This window comes from Panulirus ornatus, chromosome 27, assembly GCF_036320965.1.
Source record: "Panulirus ornatus isolate Po-2019 chromosome 27, ASM3632096v1, whole genome shotgun sequence".
NCBI classification, from domain to species: domain Eukaryota; kingdom Metazoa; phylum Arthropoda; class Malacostraca; order Decapoda; family Palinuridae; genus Panulirus; species Panulirus ornatus.
The window spans coordinates 14,952,162-14,972,473 of NC_092250.1; the positions used below are offsets into that span (position 1 = coordinate 14,952,162).

Here is a 20,312-nt window from a genome sequence, read left to right on the forward strand (position 1 = left end):
TTTCCCTGTCTAGTGCAAGTGGGTGAATTACACACACACACACACACACACACACACACACACACACACACACACACACCATTGTCATTTTACATATACATACGAAACGTGATCGCTTGTTTTTATTTTTCTGGGTAATTTGATATCGGGGAATAAATACCATAACATGGATTGGGTATATAAAACTACAAATTGCTGGTTTGGCGATAAAATAGTTTATATTTTTTTTGGGGGGGGCATTTTTTATAAACGCATTACCTAGCGTTTTTTTTTTTTTTATTTTTTTAGACCCTGGTTGGATGATGACGTGGTTCCACTTACGCGTCATTATCAGAGATGAATAAATCTTTCCACATTAATAGATTTCAGGTTTTATGGGGAATATAGGACCCCCCCCCACCCATGGATATTGGGGGATTTTCAAATCCTTTTTTTTTTAATCCGTTCATTAGCGAGTTATCCAAATCTCGTGAAAACCAAAAAAATAAATGGATTATATATATATATATATATATATATATATATATATATATATATATATATATATATATATGTATATGTATATATATATAGCTTCGTCTCTTCGATGTATATCAACTGACTGTTATATTTCTCTCTTGTGTCTACCCTGATGATGTGATTATAACACGAAAGTGCACATGGGAACTTATCGTGTTTCATTTCCCCCGTGGACTCATAGGAATATCTTGATCACGCGCAAAATTGTGATCCTTTCCAATATATGTGTATATGAGTGGTTGGACCATTCTTCGTCTGTTTCCTTAGGGAGAGAGAGAGAGAGAGAGAGAGAGAGAGAGAGAGAGAGAGAGAGAGAGAGCATTCATGGAATGATGATCACCTTTGAACACCTGGGTTCTGACACGGTCGACTCAAATTGGCCACACCTTGAAACTTAAATGGCCCCTGGTCGTCGTTAGACTTGAAGCCCCATTAACCAATTAGCGTCTTGAATGAAGTGAAAATGGGGAGACGAAAAGCCCCCCCCCCCACACACACACACACATTCTCTCTCTCTCTCTCTCTCTCTCTCTCTCTCTCTCTCTCTCTCTCTCTCTCTCTCTCTCTCTCTCTCTCTTCTCTCTCTCTCCTCACCACCAGACCTCCCCTGGGTGTTGTAGCACACCTTCCTCACCAACAGACCTTCTCTGAGGCCTGTAACACACCCTCCTAACCACCAGACCTTCCTTGGGGGCCTGTAAAACACACCTTCCTCACCACCAGACCTTCCCTGGGGCCTGTAACACACCCTCCTCACCAGCAGACCTTCCTTTGCCTCTTGCACCCATGCTGGAGCTTCAGTAACCCCCGAGTTGTGTAATACTGTTGATGTTGGTAAAGATTTGTGTAATCTTCCGAACGCCGAAGACGCATTTGAGGGTCTAGTGTTCAACGGATCTCTTCATCTCTAAGGTTCCAGGACGGTAGTGGAGTAAGGGGCCTTCCATACACGTATCCTCCTTCAGTTCCAGTCAGAATGGTGTTGGTGTAAGACTTTCCATGACCCCGTCTTTCTTCAAGTTCCAGCCAAAGCTGTACTGGTTTTAAGGCCTTCCATAAACGTATCCTCCTTCATTTTCAGTCAGAATGGTGTTGGTGTAAGAGTTTCCATAACCCCGTCTTTCTTCTAGTTCCAGCCAAAGCTGTACTGGTTTTAAGACCTTCCATGATCCTCACCTCTTTCATTTCCAGTCAGAAGGGTATGCTGGTGTAAGACTTTCCATGACCCGTCTGTCTGTCTTCAAGTTTTCCAGTTAGAAATGTACTGGTGTAATTCTTTCCATACCTCGCTTCCTGGACTTCCAGCCAGGATAGTAATGGCATGAGCCTTTCCAGTACCCTCTCCACCTCCAGTCCCAGCTAAGACACCGGTGCCTCTGTTCGCCTTTCCAGTACCCTCTCCACCTTCAGTACCAGCTAAGACACCGGTGCCTCTGTTCGCCTTTCCAGTACCAGTTCCAGTCCCAGCTAGACACTGGTACTCCTGTGAGGCTTTCCAGTACCCTCTCCAGTTCCAGCCAAAACAGTACTTCTGTTCGCCTTTCCAGTACCCTCTCCTCCTTCAGTTCCAGCCAAGACAATACTTCTGTCAGGTTTTCCAGTCCCCTCTCCACCTCCAGTTCCAGCCATGACACTGGTACGTCACCTCCTCCTGGATCTCCCTCAGGTGTTCTACTAGTTCTCCTTCAGGTGTTCTCCCTCGCTCTCCCTCAGATGTTCTCCTTCGGTCTCCCTCAGGTGTTCTACAAGTTCTCCATCAGATGTTCTCCTCGCTCTCCCTCAGATGTTCTCCCTCGTTCTCCCTCAGGTGTTCACCTCGTTCTCCCTCAGGTGTTCTCCTCGCTCTCCCTCAGATGTTCTCCTCGTTCTCCCTCAGATGTTCTCCCTCGTTCTCCCTCAGGTGTTCTCCTCGCTCTCCCTCAGATGTTCTCCTCGCTCTCCCTCAGGTGTTCTACTGGTTCTCCTTCAGGTGTTCACCTCGTTATCCCTTAGATGTTCTCCCTCGCTCTCCCTCAGATGTTCTCCCTCGCTCTCCCTCAGATGTTCTCCCTCGTTCTCCCTCAGGTGTTCTATTGGTTCACGGCGGTTGTGTTCATCCTCCTGCCGCTGGTTCTGCTGGCGGTGTTCAACTCGTTTCTGATCCACGTGGTGAAGCAGAGCCGGGCCCAGCGACGCACCATGACCAACCAGCGGATCCAGCGAGACGCGCACTCGCAGAACCAAGAGAACAAAATCACCATTATGCTCATCGCTGTGGTTCTCCTCGCCCTCCTCTGCCAGCTGCCCGTCGCTGTCCTCCTCCTGTACCAGTCCTTTTATGAGGTGAGGGAGGCAGAGGCAGGGAGGGAGGGAGGGAGGGGAGGAGGAGGTACATGTGGGTGTGTGTGAGGGAGGCAGGGAGTGAGGGAGGGAGGGAGGGGAGGAGGAGGTACAGGTGGGTGTGTGTGTGAGGGAGGTAGGGAGTGAGGGAGGTAGGGAGGGAGGGAGGGAGGGGGTTCTGGTGTGTGTGTGTGTGAGGGAGGCAGGGAGTGAGGGAGGGAGGGGAGGAGGAGGTACAGGTGGGTGTGTGTGAGGGAGGAGGGGGTTCTGTTGTGTGTGTGTGAGGGAGGCAGGGAGTGAGGGAGGGAGGGAGGGGGTTCTGGTGGGTGTGTGTGAGGGAGGCAGGGAGTGAGGGAGGTAGGGAGGGAGGGAGGGAGGGGGTTCTGGTGTGTGTGTGTGAGGGAGGCAGGGAGGGAGGGAGGGGAGGAGGAGGTACATGTGGGTGTGTGTGAGGGAGGCAGGGAGGGAGGGAGGGGAGGAGGAGGTACAGGTGGGTGTGGGTGAGGGAGGAAGGGGTTCTGGTGTGGTGTGTGTGTGTGTGTGTGTGTGTGGGTGAGGGAGGAGGGGGTTCTGGTGTGTGTGTGTGTGTGTGTGTGTGGCTATGTCATTAGTAATGACATAGCCAGCAGGGAAAGACCTTGTCATGTGGGTGATGCTCTCGATGAACTAACTCGTTATATATGCAAATTACTGTGTTCAAAAAGGGAAAATCTAATGGTCGACACATAGGCGTAAGCACAGGAAATAAGTAGTAGTAGTAGTGGTACTGGATATGTAGTAGTAGAAGTAGTAGTAGTAGTGGTGGTGGATAAGTAGTAGTAGTGGTGGTAGTGGTGGATAAGTAGAAGTAGTAGTAGTTGTAGTGGCAGTAAGCACCCCACTCTCCACATTCAGAGTAAGGTACGTTTGTGCATACGTACGTACAGAGAGACAGGCAGACAGACACACACACACACACACACACACACACACACACACCAGAACCCCCTCCTCCCTCACACACACACACACACACGCCAGAACCCCCTCCTCCCTCACACACACACACACACACGCCAGAACCCCCTCCTCCCTCACACACACACACACACACACCAGAACCCCCTCCTCCCTCACACACACACACACACACACACACACACACACACACACACACACACACACCTATACACACACACACACACACACACCTATACACACACACACACTCTCACTCGTTTATACACAACAACTTTTCATATACACGATTTTGAGAGTTAATTCTTGTCCTGTGACCCCCCCCTTCTCTCTCTCTCTCTCTCTCTCTCTCTCTCTCTCTCTCTCTCTCTCTCTCTCTCTCTCTCTCTCTCTCTCTCTCTCTATCTATCTATCTGTCTATCTATCTATCTATATCTCTTCGTCTTCTCTCGCTTCGTCTCTCTGTCTCACTCACTCACTCCACCTTCACTCTTCTCCTCCTTCCACCTTCTCCCTTTCCTCCCCCCATCTCCCTCCATCACCCTGCATTACTCACGTTTTCTCCCCCCTTCTCTCTCCCTCACCACCACTTCGCCATCAGTCTGAGCCCAACACCATCGCAAACTACATCGAGCTTGGCCTGGGCAACATCTTTAACCTGTTGACTGCCATTAACGCGGCCTGTAACTTCGTGCTCTACTGCGCCATGAGCGACAAATACAGGCGCACCTTCCTGCGCACCTTCTGCTCGCGCTGGTACCGCCAGCCATCGCCCCTCCACTCCTGGATGGCCACGGCCTACAGCAATGTTGACGACGGTAGCCCTCGCTTCTCCAGGATGTCTTCGATGCGCATGTCGCGGCGCTCCTCCCACAGGTGAGAGACGGAGTTGGTGGCGGCGGCCGGGGGTGGGGAGGGGGCTGAGGTGTGTGTGTGTGTGTGTGTGTGTTGGGAAGGCTGAGGTGTGTGTGTGTGTGGGGGAGGGGGGAGGGATAAGGTGCTGGTATGTGTGTGAAGGGAGGGATAGGGTGTGGGTGGGTGTGTGTGTGGGGAGGGATAGGGTGTGGGTGGGTGTGTTGGGGAGGGATAAGGTGTGGGTATGTGTATGTGGGGAGGGATAGAGTGTGTGGGGGGTGTGTGTGTGTGTGTGTGGAGGGATAGTGTGCGGGTGTGTATGTGTGTGGAGAGGGATAGAGTGCGGGGGTGTGTGTGTGGAGGGATAGGGTTCTGGTGTGTGTGTGTGTGTGTGTGTGTGTGTGGGGAGAGATAGGGTGTGGGTGGGTGTGTTGGGAGTGTAGAGTATGTGGTAGATGAAACACAGGGGTGGGAGAGGGTGCGGGTGGGAGTGTAGATAGTGTGGAGTATGTGGTAGATGAGACAAGGGGTGGAACAGGGCGCTGGTAGACGTGTAGAGTATGTGGTAGATGAGACAAGGGGTGGGACAGGGTGCTGGTAGATGTGTAGAGTATGTGGTAGATGAGACAAGGAGGTTTGAGGTTCGTTAAGCAAGGAAGAGGACTTTAAAAAGAAAAAAAAAATGCAAGACTTCCTTCTTCATCCTCTTCTTCACCACTAACCTCATTAGCTACACCCTCACTCATAATTAGGGTCATTAATCTATTTAATTAATCATACCTAACCCCTGATTCTTCCCACGCCCTCAGGGCTCATAATACGTTGCTCTTGCCCCTAGTGTGTGCGTGTGTGTGTGTGTGTGGGTTCTGGTCAAAATAGCTCTTAAGTAGAGATGTTTTAAGACTGATTATGGAGTAGTGTAACTTGATCAGTTATTTTTTCCTCTGTGTGTGAGGGGCAGTAAGTGGTAATTATCTAGGTAATTAAACATCCCTTAGCTTAAGTAAATGAGTTCTGCCAGATGAACAACGTCTTTAAATAGGGATAGTAATGAACGAGTAGATTATATTTAATGAGGTATAAGTCATTAATGAGGTATGTCATTAATGGGGTATAAGTCATTAATGACATGTCATTAATAAGGTATGTCATTAATGAGATGTAATTAATGCGGTATAAGTCATAGTGAGGTATAAGTCATAATTAGGTAAGTCATTAATGAGGTGTAAGTCATTAATGAGGTACGTCATAATTAGGTAAGTCATTAATGAGGTATAAGTCAATAATGAGGTATAAGTCATAGTGAGGTATGTCATAATTAGGCATGTTATTAATGAGGTATGTCATTAATGAGGTATAAGTTATCGTGAGGTATGTCATAATTAGGTATGTCATTAATGAGGTATAAGTCATAGTGAGGTATAAGTCATTAATGAGGTATAAGTCAAGGTGAGATATAAGTCATAATTAGGTATGTCATTAATGAGGTATAAGTCAATAGACACTCACCCCTTATCCAATCAGGCAATTGATATATATATATATATATATATATATATATATATATATATATATATATATATATATATATATATATATATATATATCAGTGCCATAGGGATTCTCAAACACACATTGGATTTCTGTTGTGTATTAGCTCCCTCCTCTTTTGTTTACAAGTATTGTATTACTTGTATAAATAATGTATTATACAAATCCTCCGTCTCCCATGACAGGGTAGGTGTAGTGTAAGGGGAAAGAAAGAAAATATATGAGACATAATAACCCTGTGTGATTTTACCCCTACTTGCCAGTCCATGTGTGACAAGCGACTGTCTAGCCCCCATGTTTACAAATGGACCATGCTCGTTTTCTCTGTGTGTCTTCTGTCGTGAGAGAAAACGGAGTGAGGCGTGAGACCTTTTCAGTCGTATTTATTTATGTATAATACCTCTGTGTGTTTGTGTGTCTGTCTGTCTGTCTGTCGTATATAACATGTTTTAATTTGATTTAGGGTCTAGGGTGATGGTGGATGGGTAGTGTGTGGAGGATAGGGTGAGAATAGGTGGATGGTTTGATAAGGGGACGATAGATTAGGACTGTGTGGATGGTGGATGGTTAGAATGTGGAGGATAGGGTGAGAATAGGTGGATGGTTTGATAAGTGGACGATAGATTAGGACTGTGTGGATGGTGGATGGTTAGAATGTGGAGGATAGGGTGAGAATAGGTGGATGGTTTGATAAGGGGACGATAGATTAGGACTGTGTGGATGGTGGATGGTTAGAATGTGGAGGATAGGGTGAGGATAGGTGGATGGTGTGATGATAAAGGGACGATGGATTAGGACTGTGAGAATACGATGGGGGGGGGGGGGGGATGTCGAGTGGATAGATCAGTGGGATGTGGAGGCCATGGGGGAGCCCCCCCAAGGACATGGGGGGGCCCCCAAGAACAGGGTGGGGGCCCCCAAGGACAGGGGGGGACCCCCTCCCCCCTCAAGAGCAGGTGGATATCTAAGTATGACGTAAGCTCTAGCGTGTATAGACGGTCATTATAGACGGTCATTATAGACGGTCACTATAGACGATCATTATAGACGGTCACTATAGACTGTCAGTATAGACGGTCACTATAGACGGTCACTATAAACGGTCATTATAGACGGTCATTATAGACGGTCAATATAGCCGGTCAATATAGCCGGTCATTATAGACGGTCATTATAGACGGTCAATATAGCCGGTCATTATAGACGGTCATTATAGACGGTTAGTATAGAGGGTCATTATAGACGGTCACAATAGACGGTCATTATAGACGGTCAGTTTATGTGACGACGAGGTGGCTAAGAGGTCAAGGACGTGACCTGACCTAACCTGACCTGACCTGACCTGACCTGTGGCTGTAGGCGTGTCACTAATCGTTGATTGGATGAACCTCTCTCTCTCTCTCTCTCTCTCTCTCTCTCTCTCTCTCTCACTCAACGCCCTTGACCTCGGGATAACCTAATGTCTCTCCCTCTCTCTTTTTCATAAAATCTCGAATTCTAAATCCATCGGCGAAGGCCACGAACGAACCTCACAATGGCCAATGAGAACGGCGCACGTTAGTGTGGCATCAAAATGGCCCAGTAGGCCTTTGGAAATGGCTGCATCAACCACTGCGAATTGTACAGTGGTCGTGAGGATGGTACACTTACCACTGTGAATGTAGGGTATCCAGTGGTTCTTTCTTTTGTGTTAGTTAAGACGGCAATATGGGCAGCTGTGGCCCTAATCAGGGCCATTCCATTAACGCTATATATATATATATATATATATATATATATATATATATATATATATATATATATATATATATATATTCTTTTTTTTTCCTTGTCTTGCCCCGTCGCGCGAATGTGGAAGATTCGTTTCCACCCGTGCCACTCGCTTCGGTCAAAGGAGTGGTACTTCGATGTCTACATGTTGGGGGCGCTACTTCGATGTCGACAAGTTAGGGGCGCGACTTCGATGTCGACATGTTGGGGGCGCTACTTCGATGTCTACATGTTGGGGGCGCTACTTCGATGTCGACAAGTTAGGGGCGCGACTTCGATGTCGACATGTTGGGGGCGCTACTTCGATGTCGACAAGTTAGGGGCGCTACTTCGATGTCGACATGTAAAGAGTACGAATTTAACGCCCTTGCGCACGGAAGAGAGAGAGAGAAATATAGGGAGCGTTCGACGCAGGGCCAGCGCGACGTAAAGACCCGGTGTGCGACGTTCAAGCCAGGTTGACGTAGGACCCACGGTGACACTGTGGAGAGGGGCGATCGTGCTACAGCGACTGCGACGCAAGGGAACCAAACATTGCGACGCAGGAGGTGCTCTTCGAGTTCGAGGCCACGACGCTAGAGGTAGTAGTATCGTTACGTTATGTAGGAGCCACCTTGACGTAAGGCACGCTACGACCCAGGACCCACTATAATAGGAGTCGCTCTGACCCTTCGAGAGGGCCACCTCTTTCTAAGGACACTGTGACGTAGGAGAAATTACGACACAGGCGCCATCCTGACGTAGGGACAGTTTTATAACATCGAAGCCACTGCGTCACCACGTAGAAGGGGGAACTGTGATGTAGGAGGCTCTGTAGAGCACAACGTACCTTAAGTCAGGGCCGACCATGAGGTGGGGACCAGCAGGACATGGGAACCACCTGACGAAGGGGTCACCATGATGTAGGAACCATCATAACATAGGAACCACCTGACGAAGAGGTCACCATGAGGTAGGAACCAGCATACGAACCACCTGACGAAGGGGTCACCATGATGTAGGAACCATCATAACACAAGAACCACCTGACGAAGGGGTCACTATGAGGTAGGAACCATCATAACATAGGAACCACCTGACGAAGGGTGGGTCACTATAACCCATGGCCATCTAGGACCTTAGAAGTCGCCACAGAACCCACCGTGACGTGGAGGGCGCCGTGACACAAGGGTCACCAGCTGAAGGCGAAAGCCACCGACACAAGAGACCATTTCGAAATAAGTGTGAGGAAGTAAATGGCCATTTCTGATGTCTGTAGAGAAGTGAGGGTTGATGTCTGTTGGGGTCAATTGTTGCTGTTGTCAATGATGCGTACCAGAGTACGTGTGTGTGTGTGTGTGTGTGTGTGGGTGTGTGTTGCCAGGGTAATATAGATTTTTCCATCTTGGGGTGTCAGTGATAGAGGGTATGTTTGGCGGCGGAAGTGAGAGTACAGACGATGGAAGAAGCTCTGAGGTGTTGATAGATGTGAGGAAGGTGTTGTGATGGATGGAACGTGTTGTTGGTGGAAGAAGAAGAAGGTGGGTGGGTGTGGGTGTGTGGTGAGCAAAGATGGCCTATGATGTCTGGAGGGAGGAGGGTGGGTTGTTTTTAACTTCCTCCTGACGAGGCAGTAGGAGGAGGTGGAGGTTGGAGGTGGTGGTGAGTGACAGTGTCGCTCCTACAGGAGCAGCGGGTCAGGCAGTCCTAGGGGAAGCCCTACCCACGGACGAGGCCAGGCCGTGGGCCGGCCAGGTCACTACCTGACGGTGCCCAGCCCCTCTCACAACCCTTCTCCCGCCCTCCTGATGCCCACCAAGGCCACACTCCACCCCGCCCCAGATGAGATCTCCCGCCCGCTGACGAGGAAGGTGTGTCACGTCTTTTTCCCCTTCGTGCGCCCCGTCTGCATGTTGCTCGTTTTGTACCGCTGCCCGCCCACCCCACTCTCTCTCTCTCTCTCTCTCTCTCTCTCTCTCTCTCTCTCTCTCTCTCTCTCTCTCTCTCTCTCTCTCTCTCTCTCTCTCTCTCTCTCACTCACATACGCACACACATAAACGTCATATATACCCCTTTCACAGAATTTGTGTCTATCTTTCACTCCTTTCATAGAATTTGTGTTTATCTTTCACTCCTTTCACAGAATTTGTGTATCTGATTCTTGTTGTTATATTTAACACTTCAGACGTCCTTGTTGATATATTTAACACTTCAGGCACCCCCTTGTTAATATATTTAACACTTCAGACGTCCTTGTTAATATATTTAACACCAAACGTCCTTGTGAATATATTTAACACTTCAGGCACCCCTTGTTAGTATATTTCACACTTCAGGCACTCCTTTGTTAATATATTTAACACTTCAGACACTCCTTTGTTAAATATCACGTACATCGAGCATCGTCTGATGAAATAAATATATATATTGCTTTTTTTTATTATGATTTTGTTACGTAGTTTGTGTATGTCGTCCTTGTATGATTCGAGGGGGAGGGTGTCAAGTATTAGTGGTAGTTCAAGGACACGTTTGAGTTTGTTTTGAGCAGCCCTTGTGTGTGTGTTGGCCCTGAGGTCACAGCTTCTATGTGTGTTGGCCCTGAGGTCACAGCTTCTATGTGTGTTGGCCCTGAGGTCACAGCTTCTATGTGTGTTGGCCCTGAGGTCACAGCTTCTATGTGTGTTGGCCCTGAGGTCACAGCTTCTATGTCGCATGTTATTCTTTGGCACGACCCTCTCCTGCTTTTCGCTATGCCTGGTGGGCCCTTTTGCTCTGTGTCACAGTTTGAAATGTTGCCTTGAAATGTTTACTGTTGTATGTATGTGTGATTTTATATTTCTTTTTCTTCTTTTCTTCCCAAGTGGTCCTTTAAATGTCTGCTTTTGCTTTATATCCTTGAAGTTGCCAAGTTGTGTTGTCAATGTTATCTGTAAAATCCAGGAACTAATCTCTCCAATCCCTAAAAATCTCTCTCCAATCCCTAGAAATATTCTCTCCAATCCCTCGAGCTGAAAATAGAATTCTCCAATCCCTCAAGCTACTCTCTCTCTCCGATCCTGCAAGCTAAAAATCTCTCTCCAATCCTGCAAGCTAATCTCCATCCAATCCCTCAGGCTAATCTCTCTCCAATCCCGCAAGCTAATCTCTCTCTCTCTCTCTCTCTCTCTCTCTCTCTCTCTCTCTCTCTCTCTCTCTCTCTCTCTCTCTCTCTCTCTCTCTCTCTCCAATCCCTTCCTAATCTCTCTCTCTCTCTCTCTCCAATCCCTTCCTAATCTCTCTCTCTCTCTCTCTCTCTCTCTCCAATCCCTTCCTAATCTGCGACGCTTGCATTTGTGCCCTGTGGACCGTCATCCACGCCTGTGTGCCACACTTTGAACACATCCCACCACGACAAGGCTGGCTGTCGAGCCGGCCTTTGACAGTCTCCCCCCCTCCCTTGACATCTGTGACAGTACGTCCACCACCTCATGACACGCTTCGGCCCTTGACAGCAGCCCCCCCCCCCCAACTCCAGTGTCATTTTGCATAGCATGACACACACACACACACACACCCCCATGACACTCTTCGGCCCTTGACAGCAGCCCCCCCCCCTTCCCCCCCTCAAACTCCTGTGTCATTTTTGCATAGCATGACACACACACACACACACACACACACACACACACACACACACACACACACACACACACACACACACACACCCCATGACACTCTTCGGCCCTTGACAACAGCCCCCCCTTCCCCTCCACCCTCAAATTCCTGTGTCATTTTGCATAGCATGACACACACACACACACACACACACACACACACCCCATGACACTCTTCGGCCCTTGACAACAGCCCCCCCCCAAACTCCTGTGTCATTTTGCATAGCATGACACACACACACACACATCCCATGACACGCTTCGGCCCTTGACAGCAGCCCCCCCCTTCCCCCCCTCAAACTCCTGTGTCATTTTTGCATACCATGACACACACACACACACACACACCATGACACTCTTCGGCCCTTGACAGCAGCCCCCGCCCCTACACCCCCCCCAAACTCCTGTGTCATTTTGCATAGCATGACACACACACACACACACACACACACACACACACACACACACACACACACACACCCCATGACACTCTTCGGCCCTTGACAGCAGCCCCCCTCCCCCCCAAACTCCAGTGTCATTTTGCATAGCATGACACACACACACACACACACATCCCATGACACTCTTCGGCCCTTGACAACAGCCCCCCCCTACACCCCCCCCCAAACTCCTGTGTCATTTTGCATAGCATGACACACACACACACACATCCCATGACACTCTTCGGCCCTTGACAACAGCCCCCCCCTACACCCCCCCCCAAACTCCTGTGTCATTTTTTCATACCATGACACACACACACACACACCCCATGACACTCTTCGGCCCTTGACAACAGCCCCCCCCCCTACACCCCCCAAACTCCTGTGTCATTTTGCATAGCATGACACACACACACACACACACACACACACACACACACACACACACACACACACACACACACACACACCATGACACTCTTCGGCCCTTGACAACAGCCCCCCCCAAACTCCAGTGTCATTTTGCATAGCATGACACACACACACACACACACACACACACACACACACACACACACACACACACACACACACACACACACCATGACACTCTTCGGCCCTTGACAACAGCCCCCCCCCCCAAACTTCAGTGTCATTTTGCATAGCATGACACACACACACACACACACACACACACACACACACCATGACACTCTTCGGCCCTTGACAACAGCGCCCCCCCCTCCACCCCCCCAAACTCCAGTGTCATTTTGCATAGCATGACACACACACACACACACACAGACATTAATCCCTTGACAGTTCCCCCACCACTGGTGTCATCCAGTCTCACTGGAGGCCCCCATCTCCTAACACCATTTCTGTAATGATCCCAACCCATTCCCATCCCGCCATAGCTCTCTCAACTTGACATACGACGACCCTTCCCTCACTCACTCACTCTTCTGAACTTTGCTACAGTGTCTTTTGAACTTTTCCCCCCCATCTACACAACTCGCAAACTTTCCCCTTTGACGAATTTTTCCTGAAGTCTCTGTGTGTCTCTGTCTCCAACCGACGCACTCGGATCAGTGATATGGAACTTCATGAATCCAAATGAATGGGTTCGAACCCTAATGAAGGTTTTTTTTATTATGGATTCGAAACTTAATGAATCAAATGAATGGGGGTTCGAACTTTAATGAACCTTTTTATGGGTACGAACCTTAATGAAGCTTTTATTATGGATTCGAAACTTAATGAATCCAAATGAATGGGGTCGAACCTTAATGAAGCTTTTTATGGATTCAAACCTTAATGAATCATTATCATGGATTCGAAACTTAATGAAGCTAAATGAATAGGTTCGAACCTTAATAAAGCTTTTTTATGGATTCGAAACTTAATGAACCTTCTCTAAACATTAGTATATTGAACTCCTTGTCCTCTCTTTCCCCCCCCCCAACTCTCAAATGAATAGGGTACGAACCTTAATGAAGCTTTTTTATGGATTCGAAACTTAATGAACCTTCTGTAAACATTAGTATATTGAACTCCTCGTCTTCTCTTTCCCCCCCAACTCTCACCTTGAGTACATGTAATTCCTTGGGACGACCGTCGTGTATGTGAATATTTTCAGTCTTCTCTCCGAATCTAACTGGTCCATGAAACAAGACATTGGAATTCGGAGGGAGGTGTTTCACATCGGCCGGAAAGGGGCATTGTGAGCTCACTGGAACCGTGTTCATCTCGCCTCAGTGGTCGCTGATAATATAAAGCTAATTGCATCTTTTTTTTTTTTTTTTGGTTTCCATTCAGTAAATGGAAGGGGCTGGTTACATATGGCATCTCTCAGTGTTTCTATGTGTAGTGTATATGTGTGATGTTCGTCTTGTTGTTGTTGTTGTTCGTGGCTGTTTTATATATATATATATATATATATATATATATATATATATATATATATATATATATATATATATGTGTGTGTGTTCAGTGTTGATTACAATTTTTGGTACCCTTATGTTCAAGTAGTTTATATATATATATATATATATATATATATATATATATATATATATATATATATATATATATATAGGTAGATAGATATACCTTTACCTCTTGATTTCATTCATATAAACCATTTAATTACATTATTACTGGTAGTCATGATCATTTAAAGCCATTTGTCTGGAGAAGTAGTCAAATTATTAAAATACCCCAGCCTCTCTGGTGTTACAACTTTGTTGAAATCAGTCAACCTTTTCTGTCATAGTTTCTCCTGGTGGTAGATTAATGTCTTAACGCTATCATCTTCGTGTTTTCCCATATCCCTCACAGGGAAAGCAGGAATAGTAATTTCTTCCTGTAATTGTCCTATGTGTTGAGAAGGAGTTAACTGGCTTCCTCCCCTCCCATACCTTCTGCCTTCGTCTGGACTGAGTCGCTTCCTTCCATCTGGTCCTCATTACTGCCCACTTCATCCCCCTGAGGTAACATCTGCCCATCATACATACCCACCCGCTTCAACGACCTCCTCCTCCTCCTCCTCGTCAAGTAGCGCCCCTAAATGAGTCATTTCCCAATCATCTGTTCAGTTTACTTCTCCTCCTTCGCCTCCTCCTTCTCCTCCTCCTCCCCATCATTATCGTCACTATGTATAGTTCCTCCTTCGCTAGTTCCTGTCTCCCTCCTCCTCCCTTCCTCTCCTTCGTTAGCTTCCTGTCGTAGGTCTGTCTCTCTCTCCCTCCTCCTCTTCCCTCCCTCTCCCGTCTCTTGCTATGGTCTCCGCTATCCTGTTGTAGGTCTCTCCCTCCTCCTTCTCCTTCCTTTCTTCCCTCCCTCCCTCTCCCGTCTCTTGCTATGGCCTGTGTAGTGACGGCGCCCTTTGGTAACTGTGTCCTACTATCACCCCGTCCTGCCAGACAACCCCGGGGAACAACGGTTACGCGGGTGTGACCAGCCCGGTGCCCTCCGCGGCGACCTCTGTATCCGCCGCCACGCTCCTCAACGGCGCCTCGAGCATCCAGGTTGGAGGCGGCGGCGGTCCTCCTCCTTCGCTCGCGCCGCCGTCAGCGCCTCCTCCCGGAGCTGCCCGACGCCTGGCCCTCCGCCTCTCGTCGCTGCTGCCGTGGCGGAAGCCCTCCAACCGCCAGCTGGCCGGGAAACACATCGTTATCACCTGTCAGCAGCCCTCGCTAGACGAACAGACGGCCCTCTGAAGTGGGCCAGGTCCTTCCCTCCATGCCAACGCACCTCCATGGACCTCATGCCAACACCTACGTGGACCTCATGCCAACACCCACATGGACCTCATGCCAACACCTACATGGACCTCGTGCCAACACTTACATGGACCTCGTGCCAACACTTACATGGGCCTCATGCCAATACCTACATGGACCTCATGCCAATACCTACATTGACCTCATGCCAACACTTACATGGACCTCATGCCAACACTTACATGGACCTCATGCCAACACCTACATGGACCTCATGCCAACACCCACATGGACCTCATGCCAATACCTACATTGACCTCATGCCAACACTTACATGGACCTCATGCCAATACCTACATTGACCTCATGCCAACACTTACATGGACCTCATGCCAACACTTACATGGACCTCATGCCAACACCCACATGGAACTCATGCCAACACCTACATGGACCTCATGCCAACACCCACATGGACCTCATGCCAACACCCACATGGACCTCATGCCAACACCCCACATGGACCTAGTATGACAACCCATAGGCCTAGTGTGTTTCATCCAATGGACTTAGTGTGTCGAACCCATGGACCTAGTGTGTCGAACCCATGGACCTAGTGTGCCAACCACCCATTGACCTTACTATGGGAATCCACTTTGAAAGGTCTAGTGGCATGCGCCTCTTAAGGACAACAGACGTGTTCTTTCGGATAATCTATCGTGAAGAAGACGTCAAAACTAATAGACAAATACGTGTAAAAAAAAAAACCACTGGGAAACCTGTATAAGGCGTGTGCTTTCCCCACCTTGAAAAGAGGGAATGGCGCCCCCACTGTGAGTTGTTTCATCGTGTGTGTTGGAAATGTATTAAATCCATGACCTTCCAGCGTGTCACTAGAACTCAGTGGGGTGTTTTTTTTTTTTGTGCTGGATGAACAACCAAACTCACTCTTTGGTTTATCATTTTTTAGACTTTGATATTTTGTGAGTTGAATTAGCGACGGCAGAGCGTCGCGTGTGTGTATATGTATATATAAACCAGTGCAGTTATTATGAAACCATAGAGATATGTGACAAGAACTACATAATGACTCTACTGTAAGGGGTAGCTGTTATCATTTCTCAAAGCGGCAAAATATACATATGTTATGTATATATATAAATATATATATTCTTACTCTAGTGACCTGATGTTATGACAAAGTATAGATAAATCTCTCTCTCTCTCTCTTTTTTTCTATTGTTATGAGGTGATTGTATAGATAAATGATAAAGAAATGTATACATATATATATATATTTATCTATTGTATATTTATCTATTGTATTCATTTATGGGTTTGTATGAGTCATGTTCTATTGCATTTGCAGGTTGGCAATAAAAGGTGGCATACGAATGTTGAATGTTGAAGGTCAGTTTTTTGCAGAGGTTGGTATATATATATATATATATATATATATATATATATATATATATATATATATATATATATATATATATATATATATATATATATACCTGTAGATGTATATATGTACATCTGTCAGTTATAGGCCAATTTGTATATGTATGATTTAATGTTTATGAATGTTTGAATGATTGAAGGCCTGTGTTGAGCAATAAGTAACGAAACAGCGGGTCGAGACGTGTCTCACAGACTCGTTCGCGTGATGTATTTGGACCGGAATAAGAGATGTGTGCAAATGCCCAGTTACTTTATTTTTTTTTTTTTAGGTGACGGAAGTCCGTTTTCTCCAGGGTTTTAAAAATAAGTTGAGTTTCATCCCAGGATCTTATCCTAGCTCGCCTGGCTGGCTGTGCAAGGCAGACACCGAACCAGGGATTGAGTCGAAGTCTCGCCCCGGTATCGAGGTGATATACGAACCACTGAAGCCTTTCAGTTGTGCAAGTCGAAAAAAAATATATATATATGTATTCCCTTCCTGCGGTATAGTTCACGAATCTTCACTTCATTTCATGTTGTCTGATCTGCGGTTTTATTCGATCATCATCCACTCGAACCGGAGCGTTTCGAAGCAGCTGCGTTCAAAACGTGTGCATATATGTATAGGGTAATATATGTCATTGTTTCACTGTTATGTACTCTTCCTACATCATCATCATTATCATCACTACATCATATATAATACGCTCAGTTCACTGGCATGTTTCGTACAAGGTACAGACTGACTGACGACCACCAGCAAGTGTCTTACGGTGTCACTTTGTGGAGTGTTGTGATGCAACGGTAACCCTCTCGCCCAAAGTCATTGAAACCAGGAAGCGGAGGAGGGTAATGGTAAAAGCGTATGTCATCTTTTTTTTTTTTTACCTTTGTTGTGATTGTTTCATTCCGTTCAAAGAACATAATATTGTGTCTCTCGGTCTCTTTCAATTTTTTGTTTTTCTCTCGGTAATCAATACACATCCCCGACTCTGGTCTTTTCGTCAAAGGCCGTGTAGTATCGAGGGTGTAGTGAAGATGCGTTTCGTGGAGGGTGTAGTGAAGATGCGTTCGTTCGTCGAGGGTGTAGTGAAGCTGCACGTTGCCTGGAGAGAGGAGATAGATAGATAGATAGAGAGAGAGAGAGAGAGAGAGAGAGAGAGAGAGAGAGAGAGAGAGAGAGAGAGAGAGAGCAGCTGACTAGATCTTCTTCCTACCATCGACTGTAGTTTTCCATTTCATAAACTCGTACACTTCACCGGGGGAAGTCGATATAGTAACAAGACACAGTATTTTCAATCAGTCTTTTTCTCCACGTATATTAGCGACCAGTCAGTGTCTGTGGCAGGTCCTTTGCATGTTCACAGTCTTGACTTCTGTAAATATAGATGGATAATCCGTATCGTTTACTGACTTAACAGATAAATTGGTGCTTTCTAACTTGGGTATTATATAAGCGTATTGTGTAAACGTCTCCCAGATGTGTGAGGGGCGGGCTCTGTGAATAGTCAGTCTCTGAAGGTCGAGTACGTTAAATACCGAGGCATGTAAATGGGAGATTTGTGGAGTTGAAGAGGGATGATTAGATGGAAGAGGCTGGTCAATGGTAAGATGGAAGTGTGCTGGCATCTATCGCTGCCGGATTAAACATAGGTGTGTCCCACTGTCTTTCAACGAGTTTATTCGACGCTTAGGGTGTGCGTGTGTGTGTGTGTATCACACCGTCAAGTTCCGATGTATCGTAACGCGTCAGTGCGTCGTAAAGGCATATCGTATCATTCATTCAAAGTGATAAAGTTACAACGCTGAACTATTTATGTCAAGGTTCTGAGACCATTGAGTTACCCCGTCAACTTTTATAAGAGGCATAATGCATCACCCTGTCCACTTTAGATGAGGCTTTGTGCGTCACCCCGTCGGCTCTAGAGGAACAGGGCGTAGTGACACTTGTCATGCGTCAGCAGCACGATGCGCTACCCCCACGTCAACTTCAGGAGGCGTTAGTGTGTCACACTTGCTTTCGAGACGGTCCTTCTGTCAAAGATGTAAGGCGTCACATGTCACTGAGCGTCACAAAGTCATCTTTAGAAGCACAGTCCGTCACACTTATCAACTCTAAGGGGTATGTTACGTCACGCTAGTGGTGTAACCTGTGTTCACCATACATTCTCTTGTTCATGTATACCCCTAAGTCTTCAGCTGCGCCATAAGTCCCCAGTAGGTCTGTGACCTCAGTGTAAACATTGGCTTTTTATTTCTCCATTGGTATTTATTTCCATGGTCTCTCTGCCTTCGTAGATGTACTTGTAAAATCTCCTTCGCACAATTTGAGGCAAGTTTTTCAAGAGCTTCGAACGTCTGAAGCATTTGAAGCACCAAGAGTATACTTGAGTACAGTGTAAATTGTGCCTCTTAGATTTGATTTAAACGACCAAAGCTCTTTTGTCATTTTCGAAAGCCATTTGAACGAAGCTTTGCCTTTCTTCAACGACACAAAACATTCAGCAGTGTACAGAATCGTGTGAATCTGAACATTCAGGGTATAGAACAGTCAAAAGAACCAAAAGGTTCGAAACGACAAAAGAACCAAAAAGTTCGAATACCCAGATAATGAAACGCTTCGAACACTTTCTGTGTGTGTGTGTGTGTGTGTGTGAGGCTTCAGTCCCTCTGATGTACAAAAGTGAGTTTCGAATACTGAATCATTTTCGCAACATTCTTATTGTTCAATTATTATTTATCAGTATACGTTATTATCCATCATCATTAACATTTATGGAGAAATCACTATTGAGTGATTGCTTTCTCGCGTTATTTCAAAGAATCTGTTCACAAGTGTTATTCAAAGGTATCATGACAGTGATCAATGTGTTCTGCTGTCTCTATTCATGAACAGTGAACATCATTGTCATTACTGTAATGCCAACGTGTTTGCCCATGTCTGCGATCGCTTCAGTGTGACCTCTTCAGACACACATGGGGTTCGCTCGACAGGAAGATGGAGCTGCTTGTAAAACCAGTTCTGTGAAGCAGTTGATTACTTGTTTATCGATAACTCAGTCGAGGGGATGGAGATGAATACATTAGGACACTCGACTTTGCCGGTATATATGTATTGGAAAGGATCACAATTTTGCGCGTGATCAAGATATTCCTATGAGTCCACGAAGGAAGATGAAACACGATAAGTTCCCAAGTGCACTTTCGTGTCATAATCACATCATCAGGGGAGACACAAGAGAGAAATATAACTGACTTATATTTCTCTCTTGTGTCTCCCCTGATGATGTGATTATGACACGAAAGTGCACTTGGGAACTTACCGTGTTTCATTTTCCCCGTGGACTCGATATATATAATATATCCCAGCCAAATCCTTAAGGCTCAAATATCATTCTTGATTGATAATCTTCGGTTTAATATCTTTCCTTGCCTTCATTTACAGGTAATTTATTTATGATTTGCATTATTCAGTTATCATTCACATCTGATTAACCTCAAAGAAAAAATGAAATTTGTCATTTACAGCTACGTCGAGTTGGATGATGGATGATATTGGCGTGCGATGGTCGGATGATCCATGAGAAGCCATGCAG

The 20,312-nt window shown here is 46.5% G+C and overlaps 1 protein-coding gene across 7 annotated transcripts in view; it reads left to right on the forward strand.

The window, feature by feature from the left end:
* Window positions 1-18,550, forward strand: part of LOC139757588 (thyrotropin-releasing hormone receptor-like) — an 833,567-nt gene extending 815,017 nt beyond the window's left edge. For all 7 annotated transcript variants that reach the window (XM_071678214.1, XM_071678215.1, XM_071678216.1 and 4 more), the window contains 4 exons: window positions 2,584-2,841; window positions 4,397-4,671; window positions 9,638-9,821; window positions 14,974-18,550. In XM_071678214.1, coding sequence (XP_071534315.1) covers window positions 2,584-2,841; window positions 4,397-4,671; window positions 9,638-9,821; window positions 14,974-15,270 — 1,014 coding nt within the window. In that variant the 3' untranslated portion in view covers window positions 15,271-18,550. The remainder of the gene's footprint in view (window positions 1-2,583; window positions 2,842-4,396; window positions 4,672-9,637; window positions 9,822-14,973) is intronic.
* The last annotated feature ends 1,762 nt before the right edge of the window (window positions 18,551-20,312 follow it).